The 19,948-nt window shown below is 36.2% G+C and overlaps 1 protein-coding gene and 1 pseudogene across 7 annotated transcripts in view; both read right to left on the bottom strand.

Moving 5' to 3' along the window:
* CEP70 (centrosomal protein 70) overlaps nucleotides 1-19,948 on the bottom strand; it is a 115,753-nt gene that overhangs the window by 61,985 nt on the left and 33,820 nt on the right. For 4 of the 7 annotated variants that reach the window (XM_027582711.1, XM_027582706.2, XM_027582705.1 and 1 more), the window contains exons 3-7: nucleotides 13,516-13,606; nucleotides 11,560-11,684; nucleotides 9,415-9,505; nucleotides 9,160-9,283; nucleotides 8,635-8,815 (exon numbers count right to left, since the gene is read on the bottom strand). In XM_027582711.1, coding sequence (XP_027438512.1) covers nucleotides 8,635-8,815; nucleotides 9,160-9,283; nucleotides 9,415-9,505; nucleotides 11,560-11,574 — 411 coding nt within the window. In that variant the 5' untranslated portion in view covers nucleotides 11,575-11,684; nucleotides 13,516-13,606. The remainder of the gene's footprint in view (nucleotides 1-8,634; nucleotides 8,816-9,159; nucleotides 9,284-9,414; nucleotides 9,506-11,559; nucleotides 11,685-13,515; nucleotides 13,607-19,948) is intronic. The other 3 variants (XM_027582708.2, XM_027582707.1, XM_027582710.2) reach the window with 1 other exon arrangement.
* On the bottom strand, nucleotides 3,461-4,361 carry LOC113916425 (annotated as a pseudogene).

The raw sequence follows: 19,948 nt of genomic DNA on the forward strand, positions 1-19,948 counted from the left end.
GATCTATGTACTCAATAAAATCCCAGCAGGCTTTTTTTGTAGAAATCAACAAGCTAATTCGAAAATTCACACAGAAGTTGACCTAAAATAGCCAACACAACATTGACAAAGAAAAATATAAAAGACTTAGATTACCTGATTACAAGATTAACAGTAATCAAAACAGTGTGGTACTTCCATAAAGACAGATACATATATCAATGAAATAGAACAAAGAGTCCAGAAGTAGACCCACACATACAAAAATTGATTTTCACCCAAAGTACAAAGCAATCTGGTAGAGAAGGATACTCTTTTTAACAAATGGTGGTAGGACAACTGGATACTGCGACCTTGGGCTAGGTACCATTTTTTTAGATACAAACCTAAAGGCATGATCTATTAAAAAAAAAAATTGATAGGTTGAACTTCATCAAATTTAAGAACTTAAGCTCCTTGAAGAACACTGAAAAAATGAAGAGAAGTCACAGGCAGTTTCTTAAAAAGTTAAATATATACTTAAACATTCAGCAATTATAGCCTTAGGTATCTACTGAAGAGAAATAAAAGCATATGTTCACAGAAAGAATTGAACACAAATGTTAGTAAGTTTTATTTGTAATAGCCAAAAACTGGAAACAACTCAAAAGTACACTAACAGGTAAATACACTGCGGTATATCCGTAACAATGGAATAGTTATCAGTAATAAAAAAAAGTATTACCTATTGATACATCTAGCAATATGAATGAATCTTGAAATAATTATGTTGAGTGAAAGATGACTAGATAGCTGATTTTGATAGAGTAGGCAGTTAGCTAAATAAGAGCTGGAGGCAAGGATGGTGGTGAACAGTGGGTACATAGTTTCCCACCTCCCAGGGCTATCAGATCAAGAACAGCAGGTGCAGAGCATGCGTTCTTCTTTCCAGCCTGTGTCCTACAATAACCTACATCTTCATTATATTTACACTGTGGTTTCGACTCCTCCCTTCCCATGGGGGAAGATGGCCAAGACAGCTCTGGCAAGAACCTTGTAAGGCCGAAACTACCCCCTCCCTACCAGTAAGAGTCCCTTAGATGACTGGAAACAACCTCAGAGATCACTGTAGCTATGACCCATAACCTATGCAAACATAAAAAGAAAAGACACCCCTAACTCCAGTGCAGTCGCCATCTCTGGGCCTGCCTACTTTCCCATCTTGAGAGTGTACTGTCCTTAATAAACTGCTTTGTGCTTGCTACTTTCCTCTGGCTGTTTTATTGGAGTTCAGATTCTCATATAAATCTTTCTTGGGGCATCCAAGAACCAAGACCATTCACACAACACAAATCTCCCACCAGTAACAATTTTAATAGCCTGTGCCACATGAATTGTCCTTTCCCTTCCCATATCTCTTTCCTCCCTACTTAGATTTCAGTACTTAGAAAGCAGTCATGTATTCTGAACGTCTTACTGACCTTAAAAAATTTTAGGTCTATTTTTTCATTTGGCCCCAAGAAACACTCCATCTTATGGTTTGGTGTGTTATTTCAGAAAGCTAAACTCAAAAGATGAATCCAACATAAAGTAAAAAATTGAAGCTAAAGAACTTGTGGAAAAAAAGTATATAAAAGAGCTTGGTGGCTTTACACTGATTTGAATAAAAAATAACAATGCAGTAGATTTTTTTTTCCTGCTTTGTAAAAATTTAAATAATAACAGTAAAGAAATATTTTGTGTTATTTCAATTTTCAGTGGTAACAAAATGTAGAGAGTCAATAAAAATAGAGAATTGAAATATACAACAACAAGCTGGGGAGTGGCAAAATTGTTTTGGGTGTTGCACTAGCATGGAATAAGGTAAAAATTACAAAGTAATACTAAATTTCTTTTTAAATGAAGTAGTTTATGTGCAATGTTACATTAGTTTCAGGTATACAACACAGTAATTCAACAACTGTATACTTTATGCTATACTCACAAGTATAGCTACCATTTGTCAGCATACAATGCTACTACAATTGAGTATATTCCCTATGCTGTACCTTTAAACCCCATGACTTACTCATTCCATAACTAGGAGCAAGTATCTCCCACTCCTCTTCACCCATTTTGACCATCCCCCTACCACCAGAACCATTTATGGGTCTGTTTCTACTTCTTATTTATTCTTTTGTCTTTTGGATTCCACACATGTAAGTGAAATCATATGGTATTTGTCTTTCTCCATGTGACTTCATTCACTTACCATAATACCCTCTAGGTCCACCCATGTTACCACAAAAGGCAAGATCTCATTCTTTCTTATGGCTGAATAATGTATATCACATCTTTATCCATTCATTTATCAATAGATGCTTGGGGGTTGCTTCTGTATCTTAGCTATTGTAAACAATGCTGCAGTGAACATAGGAGTGCAGATATCTTTTCCCATACCAATTCCAATACCTATTCCAATACCCAGCAGTGGAATTACTGGGTCACACGGTATTTCTATTTTTAGTTTTTTGAGGCATCTCCATTTTGGTTTTTACAGTGGCTACACCAATTTACATTCCCACCAACAGTGCAAGAGGGTTCCTTTTTTCTCCACATTCTCACCAACACTTGTTATTTCTTGTCTTTTTGATTCTAGCCATTCTAACGAGTATAAGGTAACATCTGATGGTTTTTATTTGCATTTCCCTGATGATTAATGATACATTATCATTAATGAGCATCTTTTCATGTGTTTGTTGACCATCTGTATGTCGTCTTCTTTGGAAAAATGTCTATTCAGGTCCTCTGCCCATATTTTGATCAGATTGGGGTTTTTTTTGGTGTTAAGTTCTTTATACATTTTTGATATTAACCCCTTGATGCAAATATCTTCTTCCATGCAGCAGGTTGTCTTTTCATTTTGTTGATGGTTCCCTTTGCTGTATGAAAGCTTTTTATTTTGATATAGTCCCATCCAATAGCTCATTTCTACTTTGTTTCCCTTGCCTGAGGAGACATATCTAGAAAAACGTTACTAAGGCCAATGTCAATAAATTAGTGCCTATGTTTTCTTCCAGGATTTTATGGTTTCAGGTCTCACATTTAGGTATTTAATCCTTTTTGAGTTTATTTTTGTGCATGGTATAAAAAAGTGGCCCAGTTTCATTCTTCTGCATGGAGAGGTCCAGTCTTCTCAGCACTGTTAATCAGACTGTCTTTTTTCCCATTGCATATTTTTGCAATCTTTGTCATAGATTGACCATATAATTGTGGGTTTATTCCTGGGCTCTTTATTTGGTTCATCTCTGTGTCTTTTTTTTTTCTTGCAATAAAAATAGCATTTTATTCTACTCCCTCCTGCCCTCCCTCCCCCCACAACCCACAGTATACTTTTCCCCTCTCATTGTCCCAGCAACATTACAATCAGAAAAAAATAAGTTTTGGGGGATGGGATTGCGGGGTAGTTATGGGTACAAATAGTCAAATCACAATAGGAATTTTTCAAAATAGGTTATTCCACTTAGTCATCGTCTTCTCCTTCATCTTCAGGTTCTCGTTTTCACTTCTGACCCCTTTCTTCTTCCCCAACATCTTCTTCATTTTCCTCATTATCTACTTCCCAGTCACTATAACCCTCTTCGTCCTCCTCTTCTCCTTCCTCCTTCTCATCTTCCGCTACCTGAGCATCTTCATCATATTCTTCCTTACCCTCATCCTCCTCACCGTCATCCAGGTCCTCCACATAGCCCTCGACATCTGAGTCAGGGGCCTCCGTCATCCCAGTTGTAGCCACCAAGATACGTGAGCTGCAGGAGGAGCTTCAGTTGGTTACCTCACAACTGAAAAGGTCTGAGCTCTTGAGGTTTTCTTTTTCGTGGCTCTACTGTGCTGAGGACTTGAATTTTGTTGCCACTTAAATTTATATGCATGAGGTTTGGACACTTTTCTGCTAATACTTCCAGCCCCCCAAGATTCTGTGATCACTTAGTTCAAGCTTCGAAAGTTTGCTTAAAACTTTGGTAAGTTCATGACAGAGGTGAGGCCTACACTGATTGTACTTAAGAACTCCAGTTCTTGGGGCACCTGGGTGGCTCAGTCGTTAAGCGGCTGCCTTTGGCTCAGGTCATGATCCCAGGGTCCTGGGATGGAGCCCCGCATCGGGCTCCCTGCTCCGTGGGAAGCCTGTTTCTCCCTCTCCCACTCCCCCTGCTTGTGTTCCCTCTCTCGCTGTCTCTCTGTCAAATAAACAAAAATTTAAAAAAAAAATTCTTTAAAAAAAAAAGAACTCCAGTTCTTCAAATTCATCTGTGAGGCCTTTGATTTTGCCTTAAATCAACTGGCAGTTGTCCAGGACAAGCTCTTCACTTCAGAGGGCATCCTGTTCCACAGCTCTAAATGAGAATCCATTTGTCCATGTCCATCTCTCACACTCTCTCCCTGGAGAGGCTCCCATGCCCAAGGAATTCAATCAGGCCATACCATACTATTTTGATCACTGCAGCTTTGTAGCCTATCTTAAAATCTGGAATTATGATACCTCCAGCTTTGGTGTTCTTTCTCAAGATTGCTTTGGCTACTTGAGGTGTTTTGTGGTTCCATACCAATTTCAGTACTCTGTCCTAGTTCTGTCAGAATGTTATTAGTATTCTGAAAGAGACTGCAATGAATCTGTAGATTGCTTTGGGTAGTATGGACATTTTAACAACATTTTAATTCTTCCAATCCATGAGCATAGAATATCTTTCCATTTGCTTGTGTTGTCTTCTATTTCTTTCATCAACGTTTTATGGTTTTCAGAGTAGAGGTCTTTTATCTCTTTGGTTAAGTTTATTCCTAGCTATTTTATTCTTTTTGGTGCAATTATAAATGGAATTCTTAAGTTCTCTTTCTGCTACTTCATTATTAGTATATAGAAACACAACCCATTTCTGTGAATTCATTTTGTATCTTACAACTTTACTGAAATCATTTATTATTTCTAATAGTTATCTGATACTCTCTTTTTCAGAGAAAGAGAGAGCGAGTATGGGAAGGGGAGAGAAGCAGAGGGAGAGGGAGAGAGAACCTTAAGCAGGCTCCATGCCCAGTGCAGACCCAATGTGAGGATCAATTTCATGATCCTGAGATCATGACCTGAGCCGAAATCAAGGGTTAGACACTTAACTGACTGAGCCACCCAGGGACCCTTTGATAGTCTTTATACATTTTCTATGTATAGTATCATGTATCTGCAAATAGTGACATTTTAACTTCTTCCTTACCAATATGGACACCTTTTATTTCTTTTTCTTGTCTCACTGCTGTGGCTTAGGACTTCCAGTAGCCAAGTAACATTAGATTTTGAGGAAAGAATACATAATTTAATCTTTGAAGTAACCACTAAAAAACAGTTAAAATCCGTTTACCAATCTATATACTCCCTATTCAGTTTACCAATCTATATACTCCCTATGAATAGCATCATCATTTTTGCAAAGAGGGAGAATTGTATCCTGATACAGATCACACTGACTTAAAACTAAAAAATTATCTGTTTAGACAATGAATCATGGAACACTATAACAAAAACTAATGATGTAATGTATGGTGATTAACATAACAATAAAAAATTTAAAAAATTATCTGTTTAGAAATTTAAAGAACCTAAGAGTTTATAAAACTATATCAACAGAAGTCAACACACTCATCTAAGTCCAGAGAGAAACTGCATGGCAGAACATAAAAACTGCAAATATAATATTGTCTTTCTGGTTTCCCTAGCAATCTTTCAATATACTGTTGTCAAACATCTGTTCATTTCCTTGACTTCTCTGCCACATACATAAAAGATCAACATTTCCTTTCTCTCAATTGCAAAACAAGCAACATTAAAGCATTTTAAATTGGAAACTGTACGCCAAAATAAGAAGAATGTGCCATAAACGGTGAAATAAGAGTTTTCCAGGGGCACTGCCCATCTTCCCCAAAAAAGCACAGATTGACTAGTATGAAACAGAATGTATGACTAGTCTGTAATGGTATGGGACAATCGAGCAACACTGTCGGGACAGAAATTCCTTGGGTTGGCCAATTTCTGTGAATAGTAAAGTACCCTTCAGGGACTTAAAAACAAACAACTAATTTCAATTGATCAATTTAGCATAGACAGCCTTCCTCCAACACAGGTGTCCACACCCTAGTATTAATTCTGTTTGTCCCCTTCCATGGCAGACTGGAACATGAGACCTCCTTTGTACCAATGTATAAGTTATATTAAAAAATCTCTGGGATCTGAAATAGAAAGCTAATAATACCATAAGTCATTTATGACACATGGAACTACTTGATGGAAAAATACAAGTCATCCCTTACCAATGAACCTTCAAGTAACAGTTCTTTGCAGTGCCTAAAACCCTGGTAAATTCATATGTCTTATGTTCCAATATTTTAACTTTTGTGATTGTTTATATATCAACCTCTTTGAAGAGATAAATAGGTATCTTCCTAGAAAAATAACACTTGTATCCTCCACCTCAACTCCCTCTGTCAACCAAGGACCTAGCACCTTTGCAGTTCCTGATGGCTGCTTTCTCACATCAATAAGTTGATGTGTTAAATGGTCTTGGGTTCCACACACCCTCGGAGAGAAAGGTCAAAATAAAATCCATGTAGAAATATTTCCAAACTCCCCCCTCCTTTTAGAGAGACTTTATAATTTTATAATGCTCCACTGATGAGGAAAACTACCTAACAAAGCCAACCTAAAAACAAAGTATCCTAATGGTTGAGGATTTTGTTGACTACTAAGTAATAAAAACAGATTTGGCTATCTTCTCTGGAGTTATGATCAACACCAGCAGCTCCAGCACTGTGTACCCCAAGCTGGCAGCCTAAGTGAGGGCGGAACACCAACTGCCTCTGTCCTCATACCAGAACTCCCTATGGTCTCTGGCTGATTCTCTCTGACCCCCTGGACTTTATATTAACTCATCTGATCCTTCCAATGCTGCCAGCATAAACTGAATGGACATCTAGACCCAGCCTGATGAGTACTGATCCCTTTTAGGCAGCCTAATCCCTGTGTGCAGTAGGTAAATACAGTGTTGTGCCAACAAAACCACTTTAAGGATTTGATGTTCATAAAGATATATTTGTAAGAATCTGTAATAACTCATACAACTAAAATTGATTATCACTACAAAAGATTTATTTTCTTCTAATTATAACAAATTCCCATGTTTTAAAACAAATTTTTTAAAATTAGGAAATAAAGCATTCAGTGTTACAATATTGTTATTTATATAAGAAGAAAAGTAACCAAATACATTTCATATAAATGAAATATAACGATATTTCATAAAAATGTTATGTAAATTTAATTCAATAACTCAAAAATTTGAGCATCGACTATTAATAATAAAACAGACAAAAATATCTGCCTTCATGGAATTTACATTCTAACACAGGGAGATATATAAACAAAACAAATAAAGTATATAGTATGTTAGCATGTTGGATGATGGTAAGAACTACAGATAAAATTTAAATCGGGGAAGGCAGTATGTGTGGGGGATGGAACTGGTAACCATAAGTAAAGTACTCAAGAAAGTACTGTCACCTGAGAGATGGTGACACCCAAGAAAGGAGAGAACAAGTCATGCAGCTAACTGGAAAAAAGCATGCAGTGCAAAGGAAAAAGAAATAACAAAATGTACAAAGGCCCTAAGGTGAGAATGTTCAAGAAAGAGCAAGAACATGGGGCGCCTGGGTGGCTTAGTTGGTTAAGCGTCTGACTCTTGATTTCAGCTCAGGTCATAATCTCAAGTTTGTGAGATCGAGTCCTGCGTTGGGTTCCATGCTGAGCATGAAGCCTGCTTAAGATTCTCTCTCTCCCTCTGTCCCTCCCCCCACCTGCTCACACCTGCTCATGCACTCTTTCTCTCTCCCCTCCACCTCGCTTAAAAAAAAAAAAAAAGAGCAATAACGTCAATGTGACTGTAGTAGAATAAGCAAGGAGTAAACTAGATGAAATTAAAAGGTAACAGGAAGCCAAACCATATAGGACCTTAGAGGTCATGGTAAGACTTTTTTATTTTCCTCTAAAGAGGAAGGAAAGCCATTAGAGGTTTCAGAGCTACTACGTCGAAAGCATACCAAAAAAGGCAAGGGTGGAAACAGGGAGACCAACCGACAGGTAAGAGAGAAATGAAGGTGACCTGGACCGGAGTGAAGACTAAAAGAAAAAGTTCTGGGAAGAAATTCAGGAACTCCATTTTACATTTAAAGTTCAAGATGCCTTTTAGACATTCAGTAGAGATATCAAGTAGGCTGCAAGGTATAAGTGTGGAATTAAGGGAAGACGCCTAGGCTACAGATTTAAAATTATGAATGAATTTATGTTATGCATTAGGCTGAACATCACCAAGGGAGTCAGAATACATAGGAAAGACAAAAGTCTAAAGAATGAATACTGGGGAATCCCAGCACTAATTGGATAGGAAGATAAGAAGAACCAGCAAAGGAATTAAAGGATGACCAGTGGGGTTAGAGGAAAACCAGAGGAAAGGATATTCTGGAAACCAAACAAAGAATTTTAAGAAGGCAACAGTAATAGATCAATAAGATAAAGACGACTGATTTAAGCAACAAAGAAGTCACTCATGACATTAATGAGCTGTTTTAGTACTATCATCTATGAAAACACATAATCAATACCTGTAAAGCTTTATGCTCCTTTTGAAGATCTTTTATTATATTCTGTTGCTGGCAAACCCTATTTAGAGATTCATCCTCCAATTCATCAATTTTGGACTTCACACTCTCCATAATTTGTTCCAAGTCATTAGCTCGTTGTTCATGATCGGCTGCTCGGCTTTGTTCTAACTGAAGTTCATTTCTAATAATAGACACACAATTGCTTCCCTTAGTAATAAAGGCAAATCACATCAACAAACATGCCCATCTAACAATATAAAGAATTTCTAAAATTTCTTTCCATTCTTAAAATTTCCATCATATAACACAAACCAATAGGAGAAATTAGGGCACCATTACATATCTAAGCTAAGCTATTACTAAAAGATTTACCTGTTAAAATATTTTTAAACTTAATAATCAAAACAGAAAACTTTTAAAAATTTTTGATTTAAAAATCAAAGATTCTTTTCAAGGCAATTATTTTTAGAATGCATACCCCTTGCACATAAACAATTCAAAAGAGAATTGTTTCTATTTTCTTACTTAAGCTGCTGATTAGTTTCTATGAGCTCCTGGATCATGTTCTGTTGACGTGTTGTTTCTTCCACCAACGTTTTCAAATTCTGCCTCATCCTTTGTGATGACTGTTTGTCAAAAACGATGAGATCTACATTTTTTAAATATAACATAGATGGTAAAAATAAAAGGCAAAAAAATTTTAAGATAAAAAGTTTTACAAGGAAAATTTTTTACCATAACAAGAAAGAGTAGGCTCTAGCAAGAACAGGATCTGATTACCTTTAAGATCAGTTCTTTTGACTAGAGACAAAGGTTTTAGGCCATGCCTCACCAACAGCACATTTATGCTTTCCCATTCTGCTTCTTCCTGCTGTAATTATAAGCAGCGAGAAAAGGATCAACTTTAACATATAAAGTGAAGAAACACCCTCTCGAATATAATTTCCTTGTTTTCAAAATAATGGAACTTTTTCTCCAAAGTTTTTTAATATGAATTTTTTATGCACATATAATGATTAAAATTTAAACAAATTTCTAACAAAATTAGCAGACCAAAAAGAATGCAAATAAGCACAAATAATTACATTATATGATTCCATATATATGTATGTATGGTCTTAATGGATAAATTAAAACAAAAACACCAACCAAAAAACACCTTGTAATTTCAGTGAACCAAACAGACCTTAGTTTTTTTTGTTTAACTGAATCACACCAGGCCCTACTCAAAAGAAACAGCTGCGGGGTGCCTGTGTGGCTCAGTCAGTAAAGCATCTGACTTCAGCTCAGTCATGATCTCAGAATTGTGGGATCAAGCCCCGCATCCGGCTCCCTGCTCAGCATGGAGTCTGCTTCTCCCTCCCCTCTGACCCAAGGTTTTAAAAAAAAAAAAAAAGAAAGAAACAGCTGCATATTAGGTCATATTAACTGACTAGTAAATTAAATACAAGTCACTCAGAAACAAGTATCACTTAATGAGTAGAGTCACAAAAAAAAAAAAAAATCAAAACATCTGAATGGTCAAGACCAATAATGCAGATAGTCCCTTGTATAATGGACAAGGTCTAACCATAAAAAGGAGTCTGTCCATCTAGGTAACTGATTCTGGTCGAATCACTCTGAAAGACACTCCCAAGTTTTGTATTCCTGATTCTAAATAAGTACTTACACCATAAAGCTGAGAGGGGAACCCTAACTCTCTATACTAAGTAAATAAAAACATAACAATGGAAAGAAAAAGGTAAATACAATATTGTACATACAATACAGATAAGAATAAAAATAGAGATGGTTTTTTTATATTAGACATTTAAATCCATGATAACAGTTTTTAAGTCTTTTAAAGATGAATTTGAAGTCACTGTGTGAAGTGACTTACTTTTTAAGTTATTAATATATATATGAAAAGGCAATTTGGGTGAATTTTCAATCTGTTTAAGTGCTTCAAAAATAAAATTTATACTTATACTTGAAAAATAAAAGTTTTCACTAGTGATGTATAGTATTAAATGCTGTAATAGCTTAAAGATTAATAACTTAGGCAAAAGACAAAATACATATAAAAGTATTACTCTCCACATCTAAATGGCCTTAAACATTAAAGAATCTCTCAAGACAAAAAAGGAACAAATTACCCTTATGACTATGATAGCACTAGCAGCACCAAATCTTTCCTTTTGACTGCTTTCTCCACCTTCTTTATCCTTTCCACACTTCTTTTCCCTCCTACACTCTTTTCCCTTACTTATGTTGTAGGTCTTCTGGTCACAAGATTCATGACCCAGAATTAAAATTATTTAAGATACCTGGTTTAGGAGCCAAATGTGTGAACATCTCAGTGTCTACTATGACTCATAAAAACCAAGTACTCTGTAAATAATGTCACACATCTTTTTTAAGATTTTATTTATTTATTTGACAGAGACACAGTGAGAGAGCGAACACAAGCAGAGAGAGTGGGAGAGGGAGAAGCAGGCTTCCCGCAGAGCAGGGAGCCCCCATGCAGGGCTCGATCCCAGGACCCTGGGATCATGACCTGAGCCACCCAGGAGCCCCAATGTCACACATTTTGAATGATCAAATGATATATATTGTTCTGATACCTCTTTTAAGAGAAAGAATAATGTAACTGTTTGAAAATTCTTGAAAAGAGCTAAGAATGATATTTTCTAAAGTATGTGCTACAGAACACTAATGAAATGTTCATGAGATTAATGTTAAATAAACAGGAAATACTGTATGCTTAAGCCTCCTTATGAATAGTATTGTGAAGTCTCAGAATAATGAAATCATTAAATAATCTTTAACCCAACATTTCCCAGAATTATTTTACTAAAGAATCCTTTTAAGATTCTTCACATATTTAGATGTAGTATTCTTTGGCACATACTTCAATAAACACTGACTCAAATATTTTAAGTTTACCTGTTTTTCAGTCATGAGTGTGTCTGATGATTTACTGGACTCCTAGGCTTTAGGGGCTGCTGGAGATATAGTATCTTTTGTAAAATCAGAAGAAGTAGACGGGCAAGAGAAAATATTCACGTTGCCTAAATGAAAAAAGAAAAAGTGCAATAGGTGTTAAAGGAAATATTTAAAAGAACCTATAACTCTTAGGCAATTTAAGCCATTCCTGTGTCAAAACTTGTATGACTTCTTAGAAAGCTGATTTTAAGAATGATTAGAATAAACCCTATCTTAGTTCTCCTCTAGAAATAAAACATTATGGGTTTTACACACACACACACACACACACACACACACACACACGATTTGTTTTAACTAAATGTGCAAAGCACGTGCTAATAAATAAACTGCTCTCTTTTGGAAACTGCTTCCTGAAAAATGAAAAAAACCGTACCTGACCCAAAGTTACAGGCCAGTTTAACAATTCACTGGACTAACTCCAAAGGTAAATGCAGTGCCACTTTCTTAGGTAGTCTTTATTTCTAAGTAGATCAGAAGCTAGCAACAAAGGATTCTGTGTAACAGGCAGACACAAAAGTTTATATTCAGTCTACCCTACCATCACTTCTTCTTGTTATCTAAGACTCTATCATCCTATAGGAAAAAAATTTCTTGGATTGTTTGACATGTAGGCATAATTCCTCCTTTCAAGAGGCACAATCACACACATTCATTAGCATCATGAACTTTTAGAACTTAAGCAAACCTTGGATATTGTTTAATCCAAAACCCCTAGCTGTTCATAGCTGGCAGAGAAGCATATGAGAGAACTGTAGCAATACAACAGGTACTATATCCAGAGAGGTGAAATGATCTTCTCAGGATTAATAGGAAAAGAAGTAGGCCTCCTGGCTGCCAGGTCAGTATTTCTTCGAAAGCATCCTTCTCCCCTTTGATGCTGCTTCAGATAGCGAAATCCAACTAAACAATTTATCAGTCACCCTTACGTCTGGTCTATGGGGTGTAGTCTTTCCACTTTATTTTCAGATAAACCTAATAACATGTTACAAATTCTCAAATTCTGCCACTTTTGTGCTTGCTGTCATACTATTTCCCCTTTAAGCTTTCGTCTCTTTCAACACCTCAATCACCCACAGTATTAATCCCTCCTACTTTTACAAATCTTTCAGCTAGTTTTAACTTTCCAGTAGAGAAATTTTCAGAAATACACAAAAACAGAGGAAGAGTATAATAAACCCATGAATACAGCTTCAGTGAAAGCCAATATTCTTCCATTCTTATTTCTTCTTCACACACTTATTTCAGTATACATCTCTAACAAATACAAATTATTTTTAAACACAATTTCAATACCATTATCACACCAAATAAAATTAATAATTTCTTACTATCACTTAATACCTAGTCCAGGTTCAGTTTTTCCCAAAATGTCTTTATTTTTTTTTCAAATCAGGATCCAAATAATGTTCACATGTGGCACTCTAAAGTTTCTTTTAATCTACAGCAGCCCTATCCCCTCTTTTTTTGTTGAAAAAATAGGCCATCTGTCTTGCAAAACTCCCCCTATTTCAGATTTGGCTTACTGTCTTCTTGTCTTTCAGCCTATTTCTCCATCCCCTATATTTCTTGTAAACTGGTTACATATAGAGGCTTTATTAGATTCAGGTTCAGTATTTTCTGGCAAGAATACTTCAGAGGTGGTGCTGTGTTCACCCTACTGTATCACCATCAAGAGTCAACCAGCATTTTAAAGTGGGAAAAACACAACCTTACAGACACAATGGTGGTAGATATCAATGTAAGATACTCCCCCAAAAAGTGTGGAGCGACATATTCTGACAATCTCCCTAACTACCACACTGGACCTCTTTCAAATTGTCAAAATGTCATCTCTCTCCAGATTCAAGGCCTGGCCACTTATCCTATTCTTCACTTAGTTAACTTATACTTGACCTTCAGATCCTGGCTCAGATTTCTTTCTTCAGGAAAAACTCCCCTAATCCCATGACCAGATCAAGTCCTCTTGTTATATGTTCCTGTAGCACTATAAAGAGTAAAGTATAGAGGTTTAGCATTCAGAGTCAGATAGCCTGAGTGACTACTAACTTAACTATTTATTAAACTATATGACATTGACAAACTCATTAACCTATTTGAGCACTGATTCCTTCAACTGTAAAAGAAAGAATACAGTAATACTTACACCTTATGGGATAAATTAAGTCAGACAAGTAGAAAGTACTTAGAATTAGATACCTGGCATATAGAAACTTATAGTTAAGTGGCAGTTGCTATATAAAAAGTATGCTAAACAAAATGGATCTTCCCTAATCATACCATCATATATTAGCTTAGATGTTTTCTACAAATTACCCAGATAATTACCTCATACATCTGTTTTACATAAATATGTCTAGGTAAGACTAAATTCCATGAGGTAAGTAGTCTACTTTTGGTAATGGTGGAGTAGGCAGCTCTGTCTCCAAAGGGCAACAAAAAAAGCTGAATAAAATACATTAAATTCAGGGCACCTGGCTGGCTCATACGGTAGAGCATGCAGCTCTTTATCTCGGGGTCGTGAGTTTGAGCTCCATGTTGGGGGTAGAGGTTACTTAAAATTAAAAAAAAAAAAAAAAGACATTAAATTATTTTTCTTACAAGCATTAAAGGACTAACACAATAACGAGGAATTACCAGGCAAAAAATCGAGATGAGAACCCACGTTTTCCCTAAAGGCATTTGGAAATCCAAAGAAAGAGCTGTGAAAATGCCGCAACCCCCCCCCCCCATTTAAAATTGTTACCTGTAAGGACTACAATGCTCAGGGTAAGGGTTAACTAGAAGTAAACTATCTGTCCTATTAACTAAAACCTGGTTTCCTCTCCTCTGAGTCATTCCAATATCTCAAGAAAGTCCCAAATTAAACTTTCATGGGGCACCTGGGTGGCTCAGTTGGCTAAGCATCTGCCTTCGGCTCAGGTCGTGATCTCAGGGTCCTGGGATCAAACCCCACTTTGGGCTCCCTGCTCAGTGGGGAGTCTGCTTCTCCCTCTCTCTGCCCCTCCCCTGCCCTGCTTGTGCCTGCTCTCTCTCTAATAAATAAAACTTAAAAAAAAAAAAGTGCTTCCATGCTCCTGGCAGGAGCAAATGAAATCTCTGGAAAAAGCCCTTAAATTATCCCCACCAAAAAACATTTCAAATACAACATCCAGCAAACAAAGATAACCAAGGCATACAGGAAACAAGACATAAAGAGACAGAAATAACAGTCAAAAGAAACCAACTAAGAAAGAAGGACTTCTGATATTGTAATTATTAGGCAGAGACAATAAAACAATTATGCTGACAATATTCAAAGAAATAAAAATCAAAGCTTGAAACTTTTGGCAGAGAACTGTAAATTGAAAAAGAAACAAAACAGATTTGAAAAAGAATAAAAATTTAGAACAAAAAATTACAATAGCTGAAAGTAAGATCTCAAATCACAGGCTCAATAGATTAGAAAGCAGAAGAGAAAATTAAATGGACAAATGAAGGGAAGGTAGAACAGACTCCATCTTTTTAGTTCTCTATGCTACATTCAGGAAAACTCAGCAGACATTCTACTTCAAATGGAGAGGATACATGCATAACTGGCATCCAAGAAATAGAGAAAAAATGGAAAAGCAGGATTTGAAGATATAATGGCTAAGAAGTTTTGAGAGCCAATGAAAGACATAAATCCACCGATTCTAGAAACCCAGCAAATTGCAAACAAAATAGAGAAAAAAAAAATCACACCTAGGCACATCATATTAAAGTACAGAGAAACAAAGACAGAAAATCTTAAAAGCAATTACAAAAAAAAAAAGATTATCTTCAAAGGATTAACAGTTGAAATGTCAGCTAAATTCTTAGCAGTAATAATGGAAACTAACAGTGGACTAATCTATTCGATGTGCTGAAAGTACTGCCAATCTAAAATTCTAAATCTAGTGAAAATATCCACTAATAATAAGGGCGTAAGACATTTTCAAACAAAACAAATCTGACAGATCTATTCTATAAAAAATTCTAAAGAAGATGCTTCATGCAAAAGATTCCTTGATTAAAAAGGCAAAAATGCAGAAAGGAATAAAGAGCAAAGAAATGAATACTGTAAAGAAACACTGACTACATAAAATAAGGTCTTGTAAAGATTTAAAAATATAGCTAAGGGGCACCTGGGTGGCTCAGTCGGTTAAGCATCTGCCTTCAGCTCAGGTCATGATCCCAGGGTCCTGGGATCAAGTCCCACATCAGACTCCCTGCTTGGCGGGGAGTCTGCTTGTCTCTCTCCCTCTGCCCCTCCTCCCTGCTTGTGCTCTCTCTCTCTCTCTCTCTTGCTCTCTCAGATAAAGAAAGAAAAATCTTTGGGGCACCTGGGTGGCTCAGTCAGTTAAGCGTCTGCCTTTGGCTCAGGTCATGATCTCAGGGGCCTGGGATCGAGCCCCACGTCGGGCTCCTGGCTCGGTGGGAAGCCTGCTTCTCCCTCTCCCTCTGCCTGCCACTCCCCCTGTTTGTGCTCACTCTGTAAAATAAATGAATAAAATCCTTAAAAAAGATTGAAATCTTAAAAAAAAAAATAAAATCTTTAAAAAATAAATAAAAATAAAATATAGCTAAAATGCACAATAACAAAATGTATTAGCTGGGAGTAGGGTAGAGTAACAGTGTTCTAATTTTGTTTACAATTCAGGAGGAAGATAAAGGTATCTCTTAATATCAGTATTTTGCAAAATAAGGATGCTTAAGAATTTCTGGAATAGCCACTGAAGAACAAAACTCAAGTGTGTAATTTCCTAAAAGAAAAAAAAAAAGGAACCATGAGGATGAGTAAAAATAAATCTAAAAGGAGAGAAACAAAGAACAAATAGAACAAAAGAAATATAGATTTAAACTCACATCAGTAATTATATTAAATGTAAATAGATTAAATGCTCCAATTAAAGGAGAAAGACTGTCAGGCTGGGTTAAAAAAAAAAAAGTCAAACTACATGTTTTTGAAGGAAATAAGACAACTAAAATATTAAAAAGCCATATAAAATATAAATATACAAAATGGTAAAAGTAAAAGAATAAAAAAGGGATTGATGGCATGGTAACAGCAAAGTTTTTTAATAAAACAAAAGCAACTAGGTAACAAAGAAAAAAAACAAAGAACAGTATTTGTATCAAAACATAGTGACGGGCGCCTGGGTGGCTCAGATGGTTAAGCGTCTGCCTTCGGCTCAGGTCGTGATCCCAGGGTCCTGGGATCGAGTCCCGCATCGGGCTCCCTGCTCCTTGGGAGCCTGCTTCTCCCTCTGCCTCTCTCTCTCTCTCTGTCTCTCATGAATAAATAAATAAAATCTTTAAAAAAAAACAAAAACATAGTGACAAATTATTCCCCACAAACATCAAAATATAAGTGGGTGGGGACAAATCACTAAGAACTACAAGGTGTCAGCATCTGTGTAAGAAAACAAACAAACAAAAAGCAACAGGCAGTATTTAAGTCATAAAAACAGGAGGATTCCCAAATCATTATTCACTAATATTCACTATTGCACTAATATGAAAACAGGTGAATCTGGAAGGGGTTTTGCCCTTGTGCCATAAGAAGGACTGCAGTTGCTAGAGTCCTATGAACACTCAAAATTGACATGCAAGAACTCCACGACAGGGCCCACAGTTAGAAGAAACTTCTGGGAATGGAACCAAAATTGAGCAAGACAGGGACGAGAGAGGAAGGGAAAGTTGAGACCAAAGTGGGTTGGGTAGCAGACCCAGGAAATCTCAGAAAACAACCTGCCATATTTTTTAACACTACACAAAAGCAACAGAAGAGGGAAGTCTGAGAAATCAGAAGGGCTTTCCTGAGTTCTGTCCCATTGTAAGAGTTCAGAAGGAGAGGATTCTGGGAAGAATGCAGAGTAAAGAGTACCAGGAATTTGTCTCACCACCTAGACAACAATTGCACTGGCAGATTCTGTCTCAAGTAACTATTTTAGAACTCTGTGGAGTCTACTGAGGTTTGCAAATTCCAGAGAAAATTAGAATGATAATTTGTGGTTATTTACAATTTTAGCTCTTAGCACAGTAACAAATACCCATTCCCCACCCCCATTCCCACAACTGGCAGCTGTACACAGCATACCAGAAGCAGCTTACCCCCAGTTTGTGTAGGGTGAGCAAAAAGAACCCTTTGCTCCAAATATCAGGGTTCTGTGATCTGATCAGTGATTACTGCTTCTAACTTCAGAGAAGTAAAGAAGCTAAAGTGACTTCCAGGAATTTTAAAGGGCCATCATCCTTTTCTTCTCCCCTTCATTGTTCTATCTTGCCCCTTTTGGAAGCCAGACATTAAAGACTACACAATTAAAAGCAAATGCACATTTGGGAAATTGGAAAGTCACGGCACATGCTGAGGGAAAGGTGCAGGCTGAAAAAAACCTGAGAAGATCTTAAGTTTACACCTCAGGTTGATCCTTGGCACAGAGACAGCCTATAACAATCAAAAACAAAAACAAAACCCAGCAAACCTTGGTGAAGGAGAAGAATCTGATTTTCAGAATTACATTATTAGATTCAAATGTCCAGTTTCCAACAAAAAAGTAACAAACATGCAAAGCATCAGGAAAGTATGGCCCATTCAAAGGGAAAAAAAAAAAATCAACAAAAACAATCCATGGGAAGAAAAAAAAAAAAGGAAGACTTGATGGCAGATCTACTAGACAAAGACTTCTAAACAATCATCTTAAAGAACTAAAGGAAGATGTGAAAACAAACAATATATGAACAAAATGGAAATATCAATAAAGAGATGAAAAACCTTTAAAAGAAATAAAAAAGAAGGGCACCTGGGTAGCTCAGTCAGTTGAGCATCCAACTCTCGGTTTTGGCTCAGGTCATGATCTTGTGGTCATGGGATCAAGCCCCACGTCAAGCTCCCCACTCAGTGGGTAGTCTGCTTGAAAGATTCTCTCCTTCTTCCCCTCCCCCCACTCTCACACACTCTCTCTCTAAAATAAATAAATAAAAATCTTTTAAAAAAATAGGGGAAGGAAAGAAATAGAAGATAAAAACAGAGAGGGAGGCAAACCATAATAGATTCTTAAGTATAGGAAACGAACCGAGGGTTCCAGGAGGGGAGGTGGGTAGGGGGATGGGGTAACTGGGTGATGCCCATGAAGAAGGGCACTTTAATGTAATAAGCACAACTTGATGTACTGTAACTGATGAATCATTAAATTCTCCCCTGAAACTAATAATATACTATATGTTAACTAAATTGAATTTAAGTTTAAAAAAATTTTTTAAAGAAAAAAATTTTTTTAAAAAAGAAAAAGAATTATTAGTTTATGTTTTGGTGCACATATGTATAAACATGTAATCGTGTAACATCAACAACTGAAAGAAGTGGGGATGGAACAATAAAGAGCAGAGTTTTTGCATGTTATTTAAATTAAGCTGTTATAAATTCAAATTAGAGTGTTATAATTTGAGGATGTTAAATATAATCCTCATAACAACAAAGAAGACAGTGATAGAATATATACAAAAAGAAATATAGGAATTTAAATATTTCACTCAATAACATCAACTAAACACAAAAAGGCCAGTAATACAGAAAATGAGGAACAGAAAAGCTGTAAGATAATATAAAAAATAGCAAAATGACAGAAATAAGTCCTTACTTATCAGCAATTACTTTAAATGTAAATGGATTAAACTCTCGACAAATTGGCAGAATGGATAAAAATATGATCCAATTATATGCTATCTAAAACAGAGTCACTTTAGATCCGAAGACACAGAGTTTGAAAGTGAAAGGATGGTAGAAGATATTCCATGCAAATAAGAACCAAAAGAGAGCAAGGTGGCTATATTAATATCAGACAAAAGAGATTTTAAATAAAAAAAATTACAAAAGATAAAGGACATTACATATTAACAAAAGGTTCAATACAGCAAAAAGAGATAACAATTATAAAAAGTATACACTTAATAACAGACCATCAAGGCACATTCAGCAAAAATTGACAGAATTGAAGGAAGAAATCGTTCTATAACAGTAGTTGTAGACTTTACTATTCCACTCTCAATAACAGAACAACCAGACAAAAGATAAGTAATGAAACAGGACTTGAACATAATAAACCAGATCTAACAGATTTATAAAGAATACTCTACCCAACAAAAACACAATACACAGCCTTCTCAAGTGTACATGAGACATTTTCCAGGACAGACCAGATGTTAAGCCACAAATTAATTCACAACAGATTTTAAAAGACAGATCATACAAAGTACATTCTCAAACCACAACAGGATAAAGTTAGAAATCAGTAACAGAAGGAAAATGGAAAACACAGAAATTTGCGAT

Source organism: Zalophus californianus, chromosome 1, assembly GCF_009762305.2.
Source record: "Zalophus californianus isolate mZalCal1 chromosome 1, mZalCal1.pri.v2, whole genome shotgun sequence".
NCBI lineage: Eukaryota > Metazoa > Chordata > Mammalia > Carnivora > Otariidae > Zalophus > Zalophus californianus.